Source organism: Elephas maximus, chromosome 12, assembly GCF_024166365.1.
Source record: "Elephas maximus indicus isolate mEleMax1 chromosome 12, mEleMax1 primary haplotype, whole genome shotgun sequence".
NCBI lineage: Eukaryota > Metazoa > Chordata > Mammalia > Proboscidea > Elephantidae > Elephas > Elephas maximus.
The window spans coordinates 89345561-89365903 of record NC_064830.1 but is presented as its reverse complement, the minus strand read 5'-3'; the positions used below and the strand labels follow the sequence as shown (position 1 = coordinate 89365903).

Below are 20343 nucleotides of genomic sequence, written 5' to 3'. Positions count from 1 at the left end.
GAGAAGCGGAGACTGCAGGAAGGGAAGAGAGGAGAGGGAAGAGGGCGTTAGAGGGAGAGGAGTGGGAAGGAGAAAGAGGGAGAAGAGAGAAGAACAGAAAGGTTAGAGGTGTATGAAGGAGGGGAGAGGGAACAGAGGGAGACACACGGAGGAGAGGGGACCCCAGAAGGAGAGAGAGAACCAAGAGTGGAAATGTGGAAAGGAGACAGCCTAGGGGGGAACCAAGGAGCAGCTGTGGAGGGGACTGATGGAGAGCTGGGAGGACAGGGGAACCCGGGCCTGGGGGACACACCAGAACTCTTGGCCAGGGCCTCCCTGCCCATCATGCCCCTATGGCCACTGCCCCTGGCCTCTTCAGCCCTTACCCTGTTCCTTGGAGCCCTCACTTCTCTTTTCCTCTGGTACTGCTACCGCCTGGGCTCCCAAGACATGCAGGCCCTGGGGGCTGGGAGCAGGGCTGGTGGTGTTAGTGGTGGGCCTGGAGGGTGCTCTGAGGCTGGCAGGCCAAGCCCAGGGAGCACTGGAGACCCTGGGGAAGGACGCAGGACGGAAGGCCTAGTGAGCCGTCGGCTTCGAGCCTATGCCAGGCGCTACTCCTGGGCTGGGATGGGCAGGGTGAGGCGGGCAACTCAGGGAGGACCAGGCCCTGGGGGAGGGCTGGGGGCCCTGGGTATTCAGCGTCCAGGCCTGCTTTTCCTGCCAGACCTGCCCTCAGCCCCTTTTGTGCCACGGGATGCCCAGCGGCATGACGTGGAACTCCTGGAGAGCAGCTTCCCTGCGATTTTGCGTGACTTTGGGGCTGTAAGCTGGGACTTTTCAGGGACTACCCCTCTGCCTCGGGGCTGGTCCCCGCCCCTGGCCCCTGGGTGCTACCAACTGTTGCTGTACCAATCAGGGAGGTGCCAACCCAGCAACTGCCGCCGGTGCCCAGGGGCCTATAGGGCACTGAGGGGGCTGCGGAGCTTTATGAGCGCCAACACCTTCGGCAATGCTGGCTTTTCTGTCCTCCTGCCTGGGGCCCGGCTTGAGAGCCGCTGTGGGCCCACCAATGCCCGGGTCAGATGCCATCTGGGTAAGTAAACGCTGCCTACAGACAACCTCCTTTGCCTTCAGGATTCCCTCTGCAGGCCCTCCTCTCTGCCACCAAAGCTCTGTCCACTGTGGTTCTGCAATCTTCCATGACCCGGTATTGCCCACAGTGGCATTTCCTGAGCTTCAGTTATCTGCAAACCATCTTTGTAAACTTTGCCATGGCCGTTAGCCACCTGTCCTGTTTCTTCACATCCGCTCCACTTCTCTTTTGTTCTACTTATTCAGTTAAAAGAAATCTTTGTACAACTGTAAATGGTAGATCAGTATTGCTTGTCCTACTCATAAAAACAATTTTAAACTTAAAAAATTCCCAAGCAACACTTGTCTAAGCCAGCTACACTCTAAGTTTTAAAAGGAGCAATGTTGGGTGATGTGTTAAAGCTGTGGTAGCACCAAACAGTAATTTTCTTTTTGATGCCTTAAAAGATTGTGGGAAAAAAGAAAAGAAGGAAACAACTTCCTGATTGTAACTTAATGCCATGACCTTGTGTGGACTAAAACCATTGTCTGTGCTGCTAGTTCGATGTGTCCTACACTTTGGGGCACACTGGCCTTTGGGATCAAGTGCAGATATTTTCTCTCCTTGTCTCCCCTGAGATATTTTCTCTCCTCGTCTCCCCCATTTGTCCTCCCCCATCCCTTGCTGCACTCATGAAGGCCTCTGGCTGATGCTGGCAGAAGCCTGTGCATGTGCCGTATTCTCAGCCTAGAGCGCCTTTCTCCCATCATCTCCTGGAAAACTCCTGCTCAGCCTTCAGGACCCAGATTTTCCAGTGCCACGCCTCCTCTGGGATGCCTTCCTTTCCCCACCGGTTGAGTTGGCTGCTCAATTTTCTCACAGCATTTGACCGTGTCCTGTCCTCTTGGGGGCAGGATGGAGTCAGTTATCTCTCAGGCCTCCACCGGGAGACAGGGCCTCGCACACTGTAGGCTCAGGAACCCAGGAGGAGATTCCACTTCCTTCAGGAAGTCTTCCCTTTTCTCTCAAACAGAACAGACAGAGCTTTCCTCTGCATTTCCACTGCCTCCTAGCACTTCTTTCTTCCAGTGCAGTATTGTAATTGTACTCAGGTCACTTTCCAGAGAGCAAGGAGGGGTCACCACAAAACCTGGCATTTAACAGACCCTCCAAAACCAAACCAAACCCACTGTCATAGAGTCAATTCTGACTCATAGTGACCCTATATAGATCTGATTATCGACTAAAACAGGATAAGCCCCTTGGATAGAAGCAGGGGTGTTGAATGCCCAGGTGTCTTCCTACAGGCCTGAAGATCCCCCCTGGCTGTGAGCTGGTAGTTGGTGGCGAGCCCCAGTGCTGGGCTGAAGGGCACTGTTTACTGGTGGATGACTCCTTCCTGCACACAGTGGCGCATAACGGTAAGGGGGCTCCTATCCCGCTAGGAGCGATGAGGGACTAGAGTGAAAGGGGAGTAGGCTAGAGGGCTGCAAGATCAGGCCCAATTGGCTTCCTGTCCTGGCACGGTTTTCCAGCTGCATGACCTTCAACAAGTGACATAACCTCTTCAGCCACCTGTGAAATGGAGCAACCACCGTCTTTATCAGGTGACTGCAAGGCTTAAATAAGTTAATGTAGGTACACAGCAAAGTGGTTCACAGCACAGGACCCTGGGCCTGGACCACTTGGGTTCCTGTCCCAGCTCTGGCACTTATTAGCTGTGTGACCTTGGGGAAGTTACTTAACCTCTCTACGCCTCAGTTGTTTGTATAAAACGGGCATAATTATGGTGCTTCCTCATAGTTTGGGGCTCTGGTGGCGCAGTGGTTAAGAGTTCGGCTGCTAACCAAAAGGTCAGCAGTTTGAATCTACCAGCCACCCCTTGGAAACCCTATGGGGCAGTCCTACTCTGCTCTATAGGGTCGCTATGAGTCAGAATCAACTTGATGGCAATGCGTTTCTTTTTTTTTTTTGTATCTCATAGTTTGTTCTGATGATTAAGAGCTAATACATATAAAGGCTTAGGACAGTGCCTGGCACATGTTTGCTGTCTAAGTGTTTGCTTTTATGAATATTTGGTGAGTGTTCCTGGCATGTAAGTACTTACGTCAGCTGCTCTCCTATCTCCATTCCCATGTGCCCTAGGATCCCCTGAAGATGGGCCTCGAGTGGTCTTCATTGTGGACCTTTGGCATCCCAACGTGGCCGGGGCTGAGCGCCAGGCCCTCGACTTTGTCTTTGCACCAGACCTTTGAAGGGAGGTGTTTCCTTCAGACACCCGGGCTGGAGAGATGCTGCACTCAAGGATGGCTTGAGTGGTAGCCACTGCAGGGGTGGGGTGAACCCTGAGGGTGGGGACCAGAACTGGCCAGCAAGCACGAAATACAGATTTTGAATCCTCTCCCAGCTCCTGACTCCTTCCTTCTCTGCAACCAGGCCCAGGGAGAGGCCTAGGGCAGGGGCTTGTGTCTTCGCCCATGTAAATAGCCAGGTAGCTCTTTAACATGAACCGTCTTCCTGTCCCTTTCCCTAGGAGCCAGCACCAGACCCTCACTTCAACTTTATTCCAATAATTTAATAGAAAATTAAAACAATAAATAATATGAAACAGATTGAGAAGATAGCTGAGCTGGTACAGGCCCAGGCCGGCCTAGTACAAAGCCAAGGAAGTGGGGAGAACTGGTGGAGAAGGAGGGGGAGGCAAACTACCCTGCACAGAGGTGGAAAGGCGGCTCAGAAGGTGGTGGGCGTTATCCAGGGCTGGGCTGACACTCTGGCATGTACAGTGTACTAAAAAAAGAGAATGAGAATTACAAATAATTCTAACCCAGCTAGTGGGGGGAAGATAGCAGGACAAGAATGGGGGTGAGGGGACAAATGTCAGCCTTCTGAAGGGCCCTGAGGGGAGGGTCTGGAATGTACCGTGTTGTTAGCAATGAGGTGGGAACGAATGGAAAGGACCCAAGTAAACTGTACCATGCAATGAAGGGACAAAAGGGAGACCCACGACTTGGCCAGCAGAGCCGGGGCAAAGGTCTGGAACAAGAGGGAAAGAGAAGGAAGGACTGGAGGCAGAAGGCAGGGAGAGGGCTTAGAGGTCAGTCCTTGAAGACAATTTGTTGGCCATGAGGACGCTCGTCATGGGTGATGTGGCGCCGGACATGGATCCTGCGGACACGGTGCTCTCGGTTGTCCTCATCTTCCCCTCGGCCTGCCCCGCCACCTCCAGCTGCACCCCCTATGGCCTCCAGGAGGGCCGGGTCTGGGTCCCGGGGAGTCTCGTAGATCAGGATGTTCAAGGTCTCCTCAAAGATCCGGGCCTCTGGGAATTCCACCTGTAAAAGGCCAGCAACCCCCAGCTACCCTCTGGTCCAGTCACACAGAGCCATCCCCCTCCAGCCATTTGCACACTGGCACACCTCCTACCCTTTGCAGTTACAGGTCCTTTGGCCTGGACCGTCCTCTGCAATTTCTTTACTCTGCAAAGTCATACTTGCACTTCAAGGCCCAGCTCTGAAGTCAAGCCGAGTTATTTGCTGCCAAGTTTCTTGGTATACTCTTTCACTTGGCAAATATTTACTGAGTGACTACACTGTGCCGGGTGCTGTTCTAGGCACTGGAAATACAACAGTGAACAAAACAGACAAAACTCCTGTCCTCAGGAAGTTTATATTCTAGGAGGAGGACTCAGACACACACTTGATGAAATACATACTAAGTCAGATGATAAATGGTATGGAGAAAAATGTGGCAGGGGAAGGGGATGAGGATGGTCAGGGCTGGAAGGCCTCCCTGAGGTAACATTTGACCAGAGACCCAAGGAAGGGAAGGAGCGAGCCAGGTGGAAAGCTAGAGAAGAGCCTTTTGGGAAGAGGCAACAGTATAAAAGCTCTGTGGCAAGAGTGTGGAAACCCTGGTGGCGTAGTGGTTAAGTGCTACGGCTGCTAACCAAGAGGCTGGCAGTTCAAATCTGCCAGGCGCTCCTTGGAAACTCTATGGGGCAGTTCTACTCTGTCCTATAGGGTCGCTATGAGTCGGAATTGACTCGACGGCAGTGGGTTTGGTTTTGGTTTGGCAGGAGTGTGCTTAGTGTGTTATTTGAAGACCAGCAGGGAGGCCAATAGAGGGAGAGTAGAAAGGAAGAAATAAAAAAGGTGGTGGGGGGGCTCCCCCATTGTGAGGCTTTGGAAGGATGTAATGAACACAGCTCTTAACCAGCTGTATTCTAACTACTGGCTTATCTTCCTGAATCCCCAATTACAGAGGAAGCTTCTTGGAAGCTGGGTTGTTCACTTATTCATGCATGCATTCAATAAATGCCTCCTAGCTCCCACTGTGTGACAGGGGCTGGGTTAGTTCTAGGGAGATGAGAAAGAAGAAGACAAAGCCCTGCCCACAAGGAGCAAACACCCTGCTGCTGAAGCAACCAGACAGACTACAATAAACACTGTGTCTGGCCAAGAAGGGAGTGACCAACTTGGTCTGGGTTGTTAGGTTAAAAGTTCATAAGCAAAGGTGTCCAAAAGAAAGTGATGCTTGGCTTGGGTTTTAAAGATTAAATTCAACTTCATTAGGCAGACAGGGACAAAGAAAAAGAATTTCAAGAAGGAATAGAGTGTGCAAAAGCAGAGAGGTATGAATAGCATGGGGTCTTAGACACTTGCAAGAACTTTGATGCATCTAAGGCACTTCCCTCATATCAAGGTCAGAAGGGACCAGACTGGTGAGATCTGTGGGAACCGGATGACACAAGGCTTGCGCTTGACTTGGCACTTTTTCACCCTTGTTGGCCTGGCCTGGTGCAGTGCTGTGCACAGAGTAGGTGCTCAGGAGGTATTTGCTGATAAATGCCATGTTAATGACTCAGGACTACAAAGCCAGACAGTGTTCTAAGAGCCCATCTGGCCCTGAGGTTTTAAGACCTTATTTGGGGTTGTGGATCTTTCTCAGATTCTAACAACGACTGTAGACTCGCTACACAGAAAAATGCACATGCTCCCAAACCTGCATACTGTTCCAGGGGCCTGCAGATAGCCCTGAAACTCATCCAATGGCCGGCCCCACATTAAGAGCCCACTGTACTCCAGCATCCTCATTTCACAGAGAAATGGAGAGCCTCAGAGGTTAAGGTGACTTGCCCAAGGTTACACAGCCAAGACCCCATAGTCCCAGCTCCTGGCTCCCAGGGACGGACTTTCTCTGGCCTGATCTGCTGAGCTGCCTTTGTCCAGGGTCCTGGTCCGGCCCACACACCACCCCCCTGCCCCCCACACCCTGAATCCCTTCTGACCTTGGTCTGCTTCTTCTCCGTGGCATAGACAATGGAGGTGCAGCACACCTCGGCGATTTTGCGGCCCTGCCCGTAGAAAGACCAGCAGCAGATTTCATCCCCCAGTACATCCTTGAGGAAGAGCAGCCGCCCGTGGAAGCGCAGGGCCAGTTTGTCAAACAGCTCGATGTTCTTAAGGAGGTTGTCATCTGAAGTGCTAAGGACCAGGGGGCCAGGAGCCTCAGCATGACTGATTCTCCTCCCTCCATCCCCCACCCCGCCAGGGATAAAGGACCAGGCTCCCTGCACTCTGGTCCTGCCCAGGGGTTTGATGTCTGGCAGGGAGCTAGCTCCCTCCATCCCAAAGCCAGACTAAGCGGACCTCAGATGGGACGCAGCATTTGTGGAGCAAATTCCAGCACAGCAAAGCGGCCACGCATGCAGCCTCCAGAGCAGGCTGCCTGACGTCCTGGCGCTACTACTTTTTAACAGAGTGACCCTAGGCATGTTATCTCACCTCTCAACCTCCTGTCTGTAAACTGGAGATCAGAGCAGAACCCACCTCAAACAACTGTGAGGGTTATATGTAATACAGGTAGTCCCCAACTTACAACATACTTGAGTACAACTGCCCTCTTTTGTTGTTGTTGTTTTGTTTTCTTGGCTTACATAACTCACGTGAGTGTAACTGGAGAAGCAGGAAACGCTGACATTGAAGCTGTAAGCTTATATGTAATGTTTCCAACCCCCAAAGACAAATAAAGATCGAATTTATAAAGATACTGATAATAAAAGGCAATAATACTAAAAACTAAAGAAAAAAAAAGGAATTCAACTTACATCATTATCAACTTATAGGGAGTTATGGGAACCAAACCCCGTCCTAAGTTGGGGACTACCTATACATAGTAGGTGCTTACCGCAATGCCTGTTGTAAAATAAGTGCTTATTAAATGCTGGCCATTATCATTTAATCCTCACCTGGACCCCAGGTTACCACTGATAAAACTGAAGCTCAGAAGTGAAAATGACCTGCCCAGTGGAAGAGTGGCAGGCAGAGCTGGGATCTGCACTCAGGCAGGCATTCTTTAGTCTATGTGGCGGCCCGCCCCTTGGGCCAAGGGCAGGGCCGTGCTGGGTCCCAGGATTCCACCCGGCACACCCCCCAGGGGGCGGTCACCTGGTGTACGAGTACTTGTTGTTACTGCGGTTGTGCAGAAGCTTCACCACCGGCTGTTGGGGGAGAGAGCATGGAAAAGGATGGGGGTCAGGCTGCAGAAAGAGGCCCTCAGTCTCCACCCTACAAGGCTCAGGGGCCTCACCTTGGAGGTGCTGGCCAGGAGCTGCTGCTCCTCCCGGGGAGATGTCACCGTGGGGATGAGGCACAGCGGGGACAGGTTCTCCCTTTTTTGCTGGGGAAGAAGCGGAAGGTGGTTAACAGCACAACCAAAGGCCACTCCCCTACTTAAAAGCCTGCAAAAGCTGTCTATTGTCCTTGGGGGAAAAAAAAAATCCAGACTCCTTAGAGGGGCACATGCCCTACAGGATCCAATCTCTGTTGATCCCTCTGATCTCATCTCCTCTGCACCCCCCTTGCTTGCTGGACTTCACGCCCACTGGCTGCCTCTTTCCTCACAGTCCAGCTGTGCCCACTCTGGCCCTTCGCTGCTCTCTTTCCCTTGAAAGCTCCTCACTCAGCTCTTTGCACGGTTGGCTCCTTCCGACTCAGATCTCAGCTCAAATGGTGCCTCCCCAGAGGATGCCAGTCCTCCGCACTAAGCTAAAACAGCCTCCTCTACTTCCTCCCTTTCACATGATCAGTTTGTTTTCTTCACAGCACTTTTCTCATTTTTTGTCTATCTGTTTATGGTCTGTTTCCTCCCACCTAGGGAGTAAGTGCCTAGCCCACAGTGGATGCTCAGTAAATATCTGTTGAATGAATGAACCTGGGTGGCACAAGGTTGGAGGCAGAATCACGACCAGACACATGGGCTTCTTTTTCTTCTCTCTTCTAGAATCTTCATGTCAAAACCCTTTCCACCTCTTCCAACCTAAAAACTACATGTGCAACCCTAATACAAATTCCAGATTTTTTTTTTTTTTTAGAAACTCACAAAGCTTATTCTAAAATTAATACGGAAAAATAAAAGTCTACCATTACTTAGGTCAATTTTTAAAAAGAAGAGCAAAGAGGAGAGGCTGACCCTACCAGGTATTAAGATACACTGAAAGTCATAATACAAAGTGTGGTCCTGGTGCAGAAACAAAACAATGGAACGGAATAGTGCTCATAAACAGACTGGTATATATATGAGAACCAGATATTTATAAAGGGTATACCATAAATCACTGGGAAAGTATCTGTTGTGTGTTAGCTATTTATTGCTGCATAACAAATTACCCCAAAATTCAGCAGCTTAAATCAATAACATTCATTATCTCACAGTTTCTGTGGGTGAAGAATTCAGGAGTGGCTTAGCTGAGTGGTTCTGGTGTGGAGTCTCTCATGAAGATATAGTCAAGATGTCAGCCATGACATGTCCTCATGACGTGGCAGCTGGCTTCCCCAGAGCAAATGATTCAAGAGAGACCAGGGCAGAGACTGCAGTGCCTTTTATGACCTAGCTTCAGAAGTTACACAGCATCATTTCCTCAATACTGGCTACAGAGACAGCCCTGTGCAGCATGAGAGGAGACCATACAAGGGAATGAATACTAGGAGGCAAGAAACATTGGGGGCTGCCTTAGAGGCTGGCTCCACAGTCCACCCTCTGGCCCCCACTGATTCATATCCCCATCACATGCAAAATATACTCACCCCCTCCCAAGGTCCCCAAAAGTCTCATTCCATTATACCACCAGCTTGAAGTACAGATTCTTGTCATATAAATAGGTCCAAGTGAGGGTGGGGCTCCTTAACTACAGCTCCTTAAGCACATTTCCTCTCAATCTGAAGATCAGTGAGCCTCTATACATCCAATATACAATGTGGGGTAGGCATAGGATAACCACTATGGGCACTCTTGTTCAAAAGAGGGGGAAAACAAGAGGTACATAGTAGTCACTGGTCTAAAGCAATTCTGAAATCCAGTTGGGCAAATGTTGTAAGTTCCTTGATTCCTACTCCTGTTCAGAAATGATTCTTCATGGTTCTTGGCTCTGCCCTGAGTCATCCTTCCTTTTCCATGAAAGGCAGTCTCTTTGCAGCTCCATACTTTTCTCGGCCTGCTTCCTGCCTGTAGAAATTGGGAGTCCAAAGTCGTCTTTTCCTTTTGCACTGTCATTTTCCCTTTCAGTTGAAGTTGGCAGTGTTTCTGCCACTATAATTCTCTTAAAATTTTAATGGATGTCTTGTGAATCTTACTGGGCCTTTCTTTCTTAGACAAAAGCCACCATCTACAAATCTCTGTGAGATAAGTCCTTTTCTTTCTTGGGCTTGTATTAAGATTGCTGAGAACAACATCTTTAACCTCCTTAAAAAAAAAAAAAACCAAACCCGTTGCCGTTGAGTCGATTCCCACTCATTGTGACCCTATAGGACAAAGTAGAACTGCCCTATAGGGTCTTCAAGGAGCCGCCGGTGGATTCAAACTGCCTACCTTCTGGTTAGCAGCCGAGTGCTTAACCACTGCACCATGAGGCCTCCTTCTTAGAAGCGCTATTATTTGACTGAATAGTTCTCTGATGCATTCCCCCACCTCCCTGCCCCCAGGATTTTACAACTATATTCTCAGTGTCATCTTTACACCACGTTTTCCTGAGAATGCCCTGAATTAATCTTTGGGAGCCATTTAATTTTAATACCTTTTGTTATCTGGAAAGGCTGGGAATTTTCAAACCCAACAATTCCCTGCTCCTTTTTATTCAGCAGTTTTTCCTTTAGCTCACCCACTCCTTTTTCATTTTACAATATGCAACAAAAAAGCAAGTGGTACCATTAACACTCTGCTTGGAAATCCCCTTAGCTAGATCACTCAATTTATTAAGTTTTCTACTTTCTACATTACCACAGGTGACAATGTTGCTAAACTTTCTGCCACTACGTAACGAGGATTCTCTTTCTACCAGTTTCCAATAACATTGTATTCACTGTTCTTTAAACCCTCACCTGCAGCCTCCTCAAAGGCCATCACAGACATCTATTAAAAGGCTCTTCAAAGCTCTTTAGGCTTTTACTAACACTTTGCTCAGCTTCTGCCCACTTCCCAGTTCTAAAGTCACTCCCACATTTTAGGTTTTGGTTATGGTAGAACTCTACTTCAGACAACGAAAATCTGTATTAGTTATCTATTGTTACGTAACAAATTACTCCAAACTTAGCAGCTTAAAACAGTAATAAACATTTATTATATCACACAGTTTCTGTGGGTCAGGAATTTGGGGTTGGCTTAGCTGGGTGGTCTTGGCTCAGGGTCTCTCATGAGGTTGCAGTCAGGATGTCCGCCAGGGCTGCAGTCATCTGAAGACTTGACTGGGCCTTGAGGATCCACTTGAGATGGTCTGCTCTTACAACTGGCAAGTTTGTGCTGGCTGCTGGCAGGAGTCCTCAGTTCCTCACTAAGTGAACCTCTCTCTAGGGCTGCTTAAGGGTCCTTGGTTCCCTCAGAGTGAATGATCCAAGACAGTACAAGACAGAAGCTGCATGTCTTTTATGGCCTAGCTTCAGAAGTCACACATCATCATTTCCACAATATCCTATTGGTTACATAGGTCAGCCCTATTCAGTGTGGGAGGGGGTTAAACAAGGGCCTGAATGAAGGAGGCAAGAATCACTGGTGGCCGTCTTAGACACTGACTACTGCGGACTGTTTAGTAGATGGTACTGGGAAAGCTAACTCACTCTCTATGAGGGACAGAGGAAGTTAAATCCCTTTGCAATTCATATTTGCAAAATGAATTCCATATAGATTAAAAGACCTGCACCTGAAAGTAAAATTATAAAGCTAAAGGAAAATGTAGCATAAAACAAAACTGCTTAAATAAGACCCCAAAAGGATACATCATTAGGCAAAAAATATTCAGGGGTCTGACTACTTCAAAATCAAGAATTTTTCCAGCTGATAATGGAAATTGTGATTTTACAAATAATCCTACACAAAAAAGTTAAAGAAATGATAAAATTATAACAATTATTCTACAACCCTAGTGAAATTATTTTGGCAACGATAATCGATTTGTGATTGACAGGTAACAGATGTTCATATGGTACCCAAGTAACAACACCCAGCAGATCACTTTAGAGTTGGCAACAAGGAAATGTAACTACAAAGGAGGATCAAACCACCATCACCTGAAGGCAGGAACCAAAGCTGAGCATCACTAATGGTGGGTCATATCAGCAACATTAGAGGTCTCTCAATGTGACCACAATATGAAATACGTAACATCACCTAAAATGTATTCTAGTCAAAATGTTTAATATCAAACCTTTAATTTCTACTTCTAGACTTTCAGGGTAGGGCACAGTAACAAAGCAAATGATACCGTGAGGAAAAAAACAGCCAAATTCAGATGGTGGGTCACCGTGCAGGACAACTGGAGGTCTCTTTAATAAGTCAGCATGATGAGATAAATGGACTGTTTTAAATTGAGAGACCTAAGGAACGTAACAACCAGATCCAATGCGAGGACCTAGATTGGGACCCTGGTTTAAGTAAACCAGCTGTAAAAGACGTTTATGAAACAACTGGAGAAATCTGAATATGGCCCGGGTATTAGATAAAACTTTATTGACATGGAAAGATGGCAATCATTAACAGGAACAACAAAAAAGGGCAGATTACAAAACAGCACATACAACATGACCATATTTTGGCAAAAATACACACATACACACACACACAGGAAAGGACTTGGAAGATACATGGTGCTTTTTATTTTTTACGTTTTCTAAATTTCTACAATGCATATGTTCTACTTTAAAAATAACAAATGGTTATTTGTGACTTTTTAAAAATCAAGAATTTCTATTCAACAACAAATGCCACAGACAGGTGACATTCTAAGAGAAAATATTTGCAACATCCCAAACCGACTAGAAATTATTATCTAGAACAGCCTTTCTCAGCTCGGGGTCCTCATCTGAATCTTAAAACCCAGAAAATAATCTGAGTGACTGTTTTCTCAACTCCCCCAAAGAAAGTAGGTAAATAGTGCCATTCTGGGTGCACAGGAGAAAAGTTAATTTATTATGTACAATAAGCACCTTAGGGTAAAATAGGGTAGTAGGCTTAAATTCTGTCTAGGAAACTGGGTTGCAAAAGACTGAGCTAAAATATGCAAGAAGCTCCTGAAAAGCAAAAAGAAAAAGGCAGGAAACTCAGTGGAAAATTTGGTAAAGAATATGAACAGGCAGTTCACAGAAGGGGAAACAAACGAAAAAAAAAGGCTAGTGAGTACACTTGACCTCATTAGTAATCAGAGGCATGCAAATTAAAATGAGATCACTCTACACCCATCGGATTGGCAAAGTCAGAAAGCTGGATGATGCCATGGGTTGTTGTGGACCCTTGTGAACTGCTGACAATGAGTAAACTGCTACCATCAATCTGGAGAGTAAACTGATAACACTTAATGAAATTCAGTATGCATGTGCCCTGTGATACAGAATTCCTCTCCCAGCTACAAATTCGAGAAACTCTGGCACAGGACCACAAGGGACATGTTCAAGGATGTTCACTGTGGCACTGTCTGTGGGGTCAGGAAGTGGAGGGGAGGCAGGAGGTGGGGAGAGACAGGAAGTGGGAGGCAATCTAGGTCTCCAACCTCAGGAGAATGTATAAATAAAATGTGGCAAATGCACACCACAGATTCCTGTAGAGCAGTTAGAAGCGAAGAGCTAGATGTACATACAGCTGCATGAATGATCTCAAAAACGGTGCTGAGTAAAAAAAAAACTAAGGAACAGAACACGATCCACTGCTCAACACCATTTAGGAAAATTAAAAACGTATATAAACACAAAGCAATGCTTTAGCTTTTCAAGAGTACAAACATACTCCAAGCACATGTATCAAAACATTAGAAATGGAATGTGTACCTCTGGATAGAAGTGGTGTGGGAACGAACAAAAAATGTAAGAGAAAGGGTCTGCATAGGCCAATGACAATTAGGTGCCATAAACTGAGGAGAGCATGATGAATTCAATTCTCTGTACCTTCTTAAAAAAACAAACAAAAAGAAAACCCCAAACAAGCAAACTCCAGATATGTGGAGTGGGAATGGGAGGAGGCTCAAAGAAACCGGGAAAGGAGGTGGCTGGAGTACAGAAGAAAAAGCACTGTGCTTGGGAGTTAGATAACCTGGGGATGAATCTGAGCTCTGCTGTTTACTGGCTCTTTGACCCACTTTCATTACTGTTTGAACCCCTGTGAATTTGCATTTCCACCCCCAGATATACTGAATCAGAACCTACAAGATCCCCAGGTCTTACACGTATAGTAAATCTTGAGAATTTTGAGAGCCACTCTACTAGGGTGGGTCTCTGCTGGTCCCTGACCAGCAGCATTAACACATTGCCTGGGAACTTGCTAGAAAAACAGGAACTGGAACAAACGGGTTGGTTTGAAGCTTTGACCATGGAGGCATCACTCAACCTCCTTCATGTTTCTTTTTGTGTCAAACACGGGGAGAAGATGTACATTCAAGTAGAAAGTAATTGCAACACTGTGAGCTAAATTTAAAGCTAGAGAGCAGGACTGCAATTTCAACATCATCTAGTTCAGTGTTTTTCTGCAAGTGGTAATTCATTATTAATGGGTCATGAAATCAGTTTAATGGGTCTCAACCAGCATTGAAAAATAATTAGAAGAAAACAAAATATATCAGAACGTATTTCACTAAAGATACCATTTTATAAAACTTATTTGGGTTAGGAAACCCTGGTGGCATAGTGGTTAAGAGCTACGACAGCTGTTAACCAAAAGGTCAGCAGTTCAAATACACCAGGCGCTCCCTGGAAACCTATGGGGCAGTTCTACACTGTCCTACAGGGTCACTATGAGTTGGAATTGACTCAACAACAACAGGTTTGGCTTGGTTTGGTTTATTTAGGTTATGTTTATGTGGATATAAAATGTATTTTTTTTCTTAGATTGAAGTCAAAATGTTTGAAAATGTGGATACTGTCCAAAGGAATCCTATATTTTTGGGTTTTAAGAGCCAGTACGTACTGCGTGTGGGAGAAAGACGTGGCAGTCTGCTTCCATAAAGATTACAGCCTCGGAAACCCTATGAAGCAGTTCTACTCCGTTCTATACGGTCGCTCTGAGTTGGAATTGACTCAACCGCCAACAGGTTTAAATACTGCTTAGGGTAATAAAGGACTTGGAAATAGACTGTAGTGATGGCTGTACAACTTGTTGAATGTAATTAATGTCACCAACTTTTACACTTAGAACTGGTTAAAATGGCAAGTTTGTGTTATAATTTACCACACACACACACACAAATCAGTAAGTATCCCCCAAGACAAAAGAGCATTGTTCACAGCTGCCACTTTTTAATACATAAAGGGCATTAAAAAAGAAATATTCTCCTCTTACCGCTGTATCATGAATGGCATGAGATCAAAAATTATATCATCAAAAAAATGTTAACATTGTAAAAATAGAATAAAAGGCTTTATGTAAAACTCACAACAGTGTGCTTCTTATTCTATCTTTTGGAACATGATGACACAAAACCAGAGATGGGAAGTGACTGACCCAAGGTCACTCAGCCAGCCATGGGAGAGCTAACCCTGAACCCATATGTCTGGGGTGTGCTTTCTAAACTCTGCTCCTCAGGGCCTTACGGGATGCACAGAAGTGCCTCAACCTCAAGAGCTTGGTGTTAGGTAGAAATGGAGTCTAACAGCTGGGACTGGAACCTCCAACCCTGTTTTATCAGGAACAGCTCTGCTTCTGTGAGGTTTCACTTTATTTCAGAAAAGGCTTTCACTACTTAAAAAAAAATAAATAAATAAAAGAGAAAGAAAACCGGGGTAGACATGGGGCAAGCTGTTTCCCAGGAAAGGACAAGATCATGGAGATCATTATATTCCAGTTTAAATTTAGATTTCTTTTCCTACTGGTACTAGGGAGTTAGTTAGGATTTCTAAGCAAGGGAGAGAATAGACTGGGCTTGTGCTTAAGGATAATTACTCAGGTGGTAGTGGATTGGCTGGGTAAAAACAGCAAGCAGCAGAGAGCAGTCGTTTAACCATTGCAATAGTTCTGGCATGAGGTGGTGAGGGGGGCCCTGCCTGAGACAGCAGGAAGGGAGAAGACATAACCTCAAATTCCCTGGGGTCACAGCCAGTAAGAGCCAGACTAGAAGGCAGCCTCTCCAGGCAGTACCCTACATCTCCTTTTTTCTGTCCTAATATTAAGCACTTAACTGCTAACCAAAAGGTCAGCGCTTCAAACCCATCAGCCACTCTGGGAAGAAAGATGTGGCAGTCTGCTTCTGTAAAGATTACAGCCTTGGAAACCCTATGGGGCAGTTCTACTGTCCTACAGGGTTGCTATGAGTCAGAATCAATTCAATGGCAATGGTTTTTTTTTTTTGGGTTTAATATCTAAAAAGGGGAAACCCTGGTGGCGTAGTAGTTTAGTGCTACAGCTGCTAACCAAAAGGTCAGTGGTTCAAATCCACCAGGCGCTCCCTGAAAAACTCTATGGGGCAGCAGTTCTACTCTGTCCTATAGGGTTGCTATGAGTCGGAATCGACTTGATGGCAACGGGTACAGTTTTGTTTTTTCTTAAATCTAAAAAGGGAACTTGGGGGCGTAGTGGTTAAAGCACTTGGCTGCTAACCAAAAGGTTAGTTGGCCAAACCCACCAGCCACTCCGAAAGAGAAAGATGTGGCAGTTTGCTTTCGCGAAGATTACAGCTTTGGAAACCCTATGGGGCAGTTCAACCCGGCGCTATAAGGTCACTATAAGTCGGAATTGACTCGACAGTAGTGGGTAGCTCTCCCAGGGCCATGGGCATAGGCGTGGGACTCAGGAGGTAGGGGAGGGGCCCTCACCTGCAGGGCCAGCTGGCAGTCCTCAATCAGGCCCTGTACCAGGTAGTAGCGTGCTTCGCCTAGTAGCTCCCCTAGTTCTCTGGTACTCTCAGGTAGTGGCACAGACCCGTCCCGCAGGTAGTTGAGGATTGTACCAAAGTGGCGGCCGCTCCGGTCAATCAGCACCCAACCTGGTAGGGTGGAAGGAGGCAGGAGGAAGGATGACTTTGCTGGGGGGCCTTGGAACTACTATGTTTTTTATGAAAAAAGGATTCCAAGGTTATAAGGAAGTCTGAATTCTGATCCGCCCCAAACTTTTGTCACATTCAAGAAAATCCTTTAAAACATCTTCAGTCCCATAGACCCCTTTTAACATTTCCAGCCACAGCGAATCAATTACCTTCCAAGTGTATTCTGTGGTCAGAAGGTTCTCAGCCATGAGAAAACTGTTATAGAATTACCTTATCAGTAAACTTCTAACCTGTCTTGTTGATTCTGATCATCCCATTTACAATGTCTATACCCTGGTGGCATAGTGGTTAACTGCTATGGCTGCTAACCTAAAGGTTGGCATTTCAAATCCGCCAGGCGCTCCTTGGAAACCTTATGGGGCAGTTCTACTCTGTCCTATAAGGTCACTATGAGTCAGAATCGACTCGACTGCACTGGGTTTGGTTTTTCTGTTTATACCCACCCTCCAGGCTGCTACCATCTTAACTTTTATTTACAGTCTTCACAGAATGTATTACTATCTGCAGTTACATATATATATATATATAGTTTACTTGCTTATTGTCCCTCCTCTCCAAAAATGTAAATTCCATGGGAGTCTTGTCAGATTCCTTTACCAATGTATCTCCAGCATTAACTGACACTTCACAAATACTTGAGTAAATGAATTATTCACCTTCTGTGTGCCACCTCCCCAACTTTTGTTTTTCTGCTCTCACAATTCTTGTCAACCTCTTCTGAATTCCACCCTCCCCTCAAATTTTAATGTCCTACCTGGGCAGTGAGGCCCAAATCTGAATGAATGGTAAGGTAACTGCCAAGGAGAACTGTCCACCCTTAATCTAGGGTCCCTGGCAAACCCAAAGCAGCCTTCTCCTTCTACAATCTGCATTTACAGACAGATTCCTAAAGTGTATAGGAACCTGTGTTAGGAAGACACAGACAGACAAGATCTCCAGGCTGGTGTTAGCAGTGCCCAGGCATAGATGAACAAATGCTTGCGGAGTTGGAAGAAACTGATGAAGGTGGCCTGGAGGGGGTGCTGCTGGCAACAAGGCTGGTTCCCAAGTCGCGGGAGCTGAGCGGTGAAGGGTAGGAGAAATGGGGGCGGAAGCGGGTAACGTGGTGGAATGAGGACTGACTTACCGCAGCGCCTGCAGGGCTAGGGGCTCCGTAAGTGTTGGTTACTGCTGGGGGTAAAGGATAGGAGAAGGAGGGAGATTATGAATGAGAAAGGGAAGATGAAGTGCGATGTGGGGGCTGGAGAGAGGCGAGAATGAGTTGACTGGACTGCACACAAGAGAAGGGGCGTGGGGAGACTGGGCGACGAGAAGAGTCGGGGGGAAGGAATCTGGGGAACGGAGCATGGCACAAGGGCGGCGTGCATACCTCCAGCGTCTGTGAGCACTTCCACGCGGCCGCTAAACATGGCTTTAAGCATGGTGTCCTGTCCCGTGAGGGTGCGCAAAGTGGTGTAGTGCAGCGAGCCGCCCACGTTCAGCTTCACGTACTTGCTGTTCGGGGTCAGCGGACTGAGACCGTAGGCGGCGGAGCCAGGCTCCAGACCCGAGGGCTTCGCGACTTCCAGTGACGGGTCCACGGCCGCCGCCGGGCCCGAGGCCTCGGCCGACATGCCAGGTGGTGGCGGTGGGCGGCGATCCCGGGCTCTCTCTGCGCCCTGCGGCCCGCTGCCAAAGACTCCCTGATCCCGGCCCCTGAGCCAGAGCGCTCGGCCCACACGGCCACAAGCCACCGCTACTAGGCGACACTGGTCCTCAGCCTGACCGCGTCCGCCAGGCCCGGAAACCGGAGCCCAGCATCTGCGCAGGCGCGTCAAGGCCCCGCCCCTGACCGCGGGGAGCCGAGTGCGGAGCATGCGTAGTGGTTCTGGAGGGCTGCGCGCCGGGGGCCAGCGAGGGTTCCGGTGCTTGCAGCTCAGGGCCGGGGGCCTCTCGCGAGTCCGGGAAACCAGAGCGAGAAGGCACCCAGGATAAGCTTGCCTGACGTGGAATACTACGTTCCCGCCCGCGTTTGTGTCTCTGATCTCAGTCCGCTTCCCGGGCTTGAAGGGAACATGGATGCCCAGAGAGGGGAAGGGGATTGGGCAAGGTTTCCCGCCTCCCAGACTCACGCGCTTGACAGGCTGCGATGAGAACTGCGAACGGGACACCAACGGTGGCTCTTAAAGGAAGTCGAAAGAGGCTGGTCTCCTAGAGAAGGTGGCAGGGGTGCTAGAGCCTGCAGCAGGGACGGACTACCCAGCAACCAAACAACGTTCAGGGTTACTTGTGTTGTCTGATCTGGAGTGCACAATTTCACCTGGTTTTCACTGGTGAAATTGTGCACTGCAGATTAGTGAATAAGCACAAGTAAGTCTATGCGTACCTTGCTTACTGGTTAATCCGCACCTGGCCTGAAGGGTGTGAGTAGGTAGGTCCCTTAGGGAAGGCCTCTCTGAGGAGGTGATTCTGAGCTGGGACTGAGAAGTGGAGATGTGAGGGAAGAGAGTTCCAAGCAGAGGGATCGGCAAATACAAAGGTCCCTAGGCAGGCACAATCTTGTCACACAGTATTTGAGGAGCAGAAAGAATGTCAGGGTAGCTGAGCAAGGACCTTAGAATCCCAGATAATGTCATGAGACCTAGTGCCTGTAAAAGATTACTCAATCACGAAAGAGGAAATGAAATAGGAACACAATGTTGACAAAATGTGGTGAGAAGTGTTATTTTCAGACCTAATCAGCATCCAGTTTAGAGGATAACAATTACCTGAATGTCTAGCAGGGGGATTTACTGGCGGGAAAACTAAAGACAGAGTTCTAGTTTCAATCCAGCCACCAGTTCACAGAGTGATGCTAGACAAGTCGCTTGTCTCTGGGCGTGGTTAGCTTCTTTTTTGCTTAGTAAGGTGATGCAAATTTAAATGCCTGCAGAGGACAGGCAGGAACGTAAATAAATGAAGTTAGCCAGTTATAAGATTTTGGGAAATAGTGGGGCTTGTGGTGACTTGGAGAGCTCATAGTCTACCAAACCAAAAACGCTGTCGAGTCGATTCTGACTTATAGTGACCCTATAGGACAAAGTGGAATTGTCCCATAGGGTTTCCAAGGAGCAGCTGGTGGATTTGAACTGCTGACCTTTTGGTTAGCAGCCAAATGCTTAACCAGTGTGCCACGGGGGCTCCTGTTCTACCAAAAAAAAAAAAACAAAAAAACATTTTCGATGAGTCAATTCAGACTCATAGTGAGTCTATAGGACAGAGTAGAACTGCCCCACGGAGTTTCCAAGGAGTGGCTGGTGGATTTGAACTGCCAACTTTTGGCTGGCAGCCAAGCTCTTAACCATTGTGCCACCAGGGCTCCATGCTACCAAAAACAAACAAACCAAACCGGTTGCCGTCAAGTCAATTCCGACTCATAGTGACCCTATGGGACAGAGTAGAACTGCCCCGTAGGGTTTCCAAGGAGCACCTAGTGCATTTGAACTCCTGACCTTTTGGTTAGCAGCAAAGCTCGTAACCACTATGCCACCAGGGTTTCTGTTCTACCAAAACAGTTTGCTAATTCTGGTTTTTCAAGTGTAGCTAGAGAGAGAAAAAAGCAGCTGTTGACAGCTGGGAGTTGGTTTGCACTGTGCCTCTAGAAGCTGTGGTGTTGCTAGGAGCTGGCCTTGCACTCATCGCTAGGCTGTGGTGTTGTTCTGTTGAGCATAAACAGTTTCACAGAGCATCAACATCAGACAAAGCCACTCTCTGATTGATGGATCCAGAAAAAGACCATTCTGTAATCATGTCTGAACACAAA

At 47.6% G+C, this 20343-nt stretch overlaps 2 protein-coding genes across 2 annotated transcripts; one reads left to right on the top strand and one right to left on the bottom strand.

The window, feature by feature from the left end:
* The first annotated feature begins 112 nt into the window (after positions 1-112).
* ASPHD1 (aspartate beta-hydroxylase domain containing 1) lies at positions 113-3447 on the top strand. Its single transcript, XM_049903418.1, is given in 4 exon segments — positions 113-185; positions 188-1072; positions 2359-2472; positions 3197-3447. Coding segments are annotated over 4 exon segments (1182 nt in total). The 3' UTR covers positions 3307-3447.
* Positions 3448-3639: 192 nt separating this feature from the next.
* On the bottom strand, positions 3640-18771 carry KCTD13 (potassium channel tetramerization domain containing 13). The gene is made up of 6 exons (XM_049903417.1): positions 17932-18771; positions 16333-16502; positions 7643-7732; positions 7501-7553; positions 6342-6537; positions 3640-4386 (listed from the first exon to the last, which is right to left on the bottom strand). Exons 1-6 carry the CDS (start codon positions 18416-18418, stop codon positions 4150-4152), a joined length of 1233 nt encoding a protein of 410 aa, XP_049759374.1. The 5' UTR covers positions 18419-18771; the 3' UTR covers positions 3640-4149.
* Positions 18772-20343: the final 1572 nt, after the last annotated feature.

What these genes read in the sequence shown, in the direction of transcription:
- KCTD13 (XM_049903417.1), bottom strand. Translation starts at nt 18,418, where the DNA reads ATGCTCCGCACTCGGCTCCCCGCGGTCAGGGGCGGGGCCTTGACGCGC. An exon ending in ACTGCCAGCTGGCCCTGCAG is followed by an intron (nt 7,733 to 16,332) that starts GTGAGGGCCCCT and finishes CTTCTTCCCCAG; the next exon opens with CAAAAAAGGGAGAACCTGTC. An exon ending in CGGAGAAGAAGCAGACCAAG is followed by an intron (nt 4,387 to 6,341) that starts GTCAGAAGGGAT and finishes GGCCTTTTACAG; the next exon opens with GTGGAATTCCCAGAGGCCCG.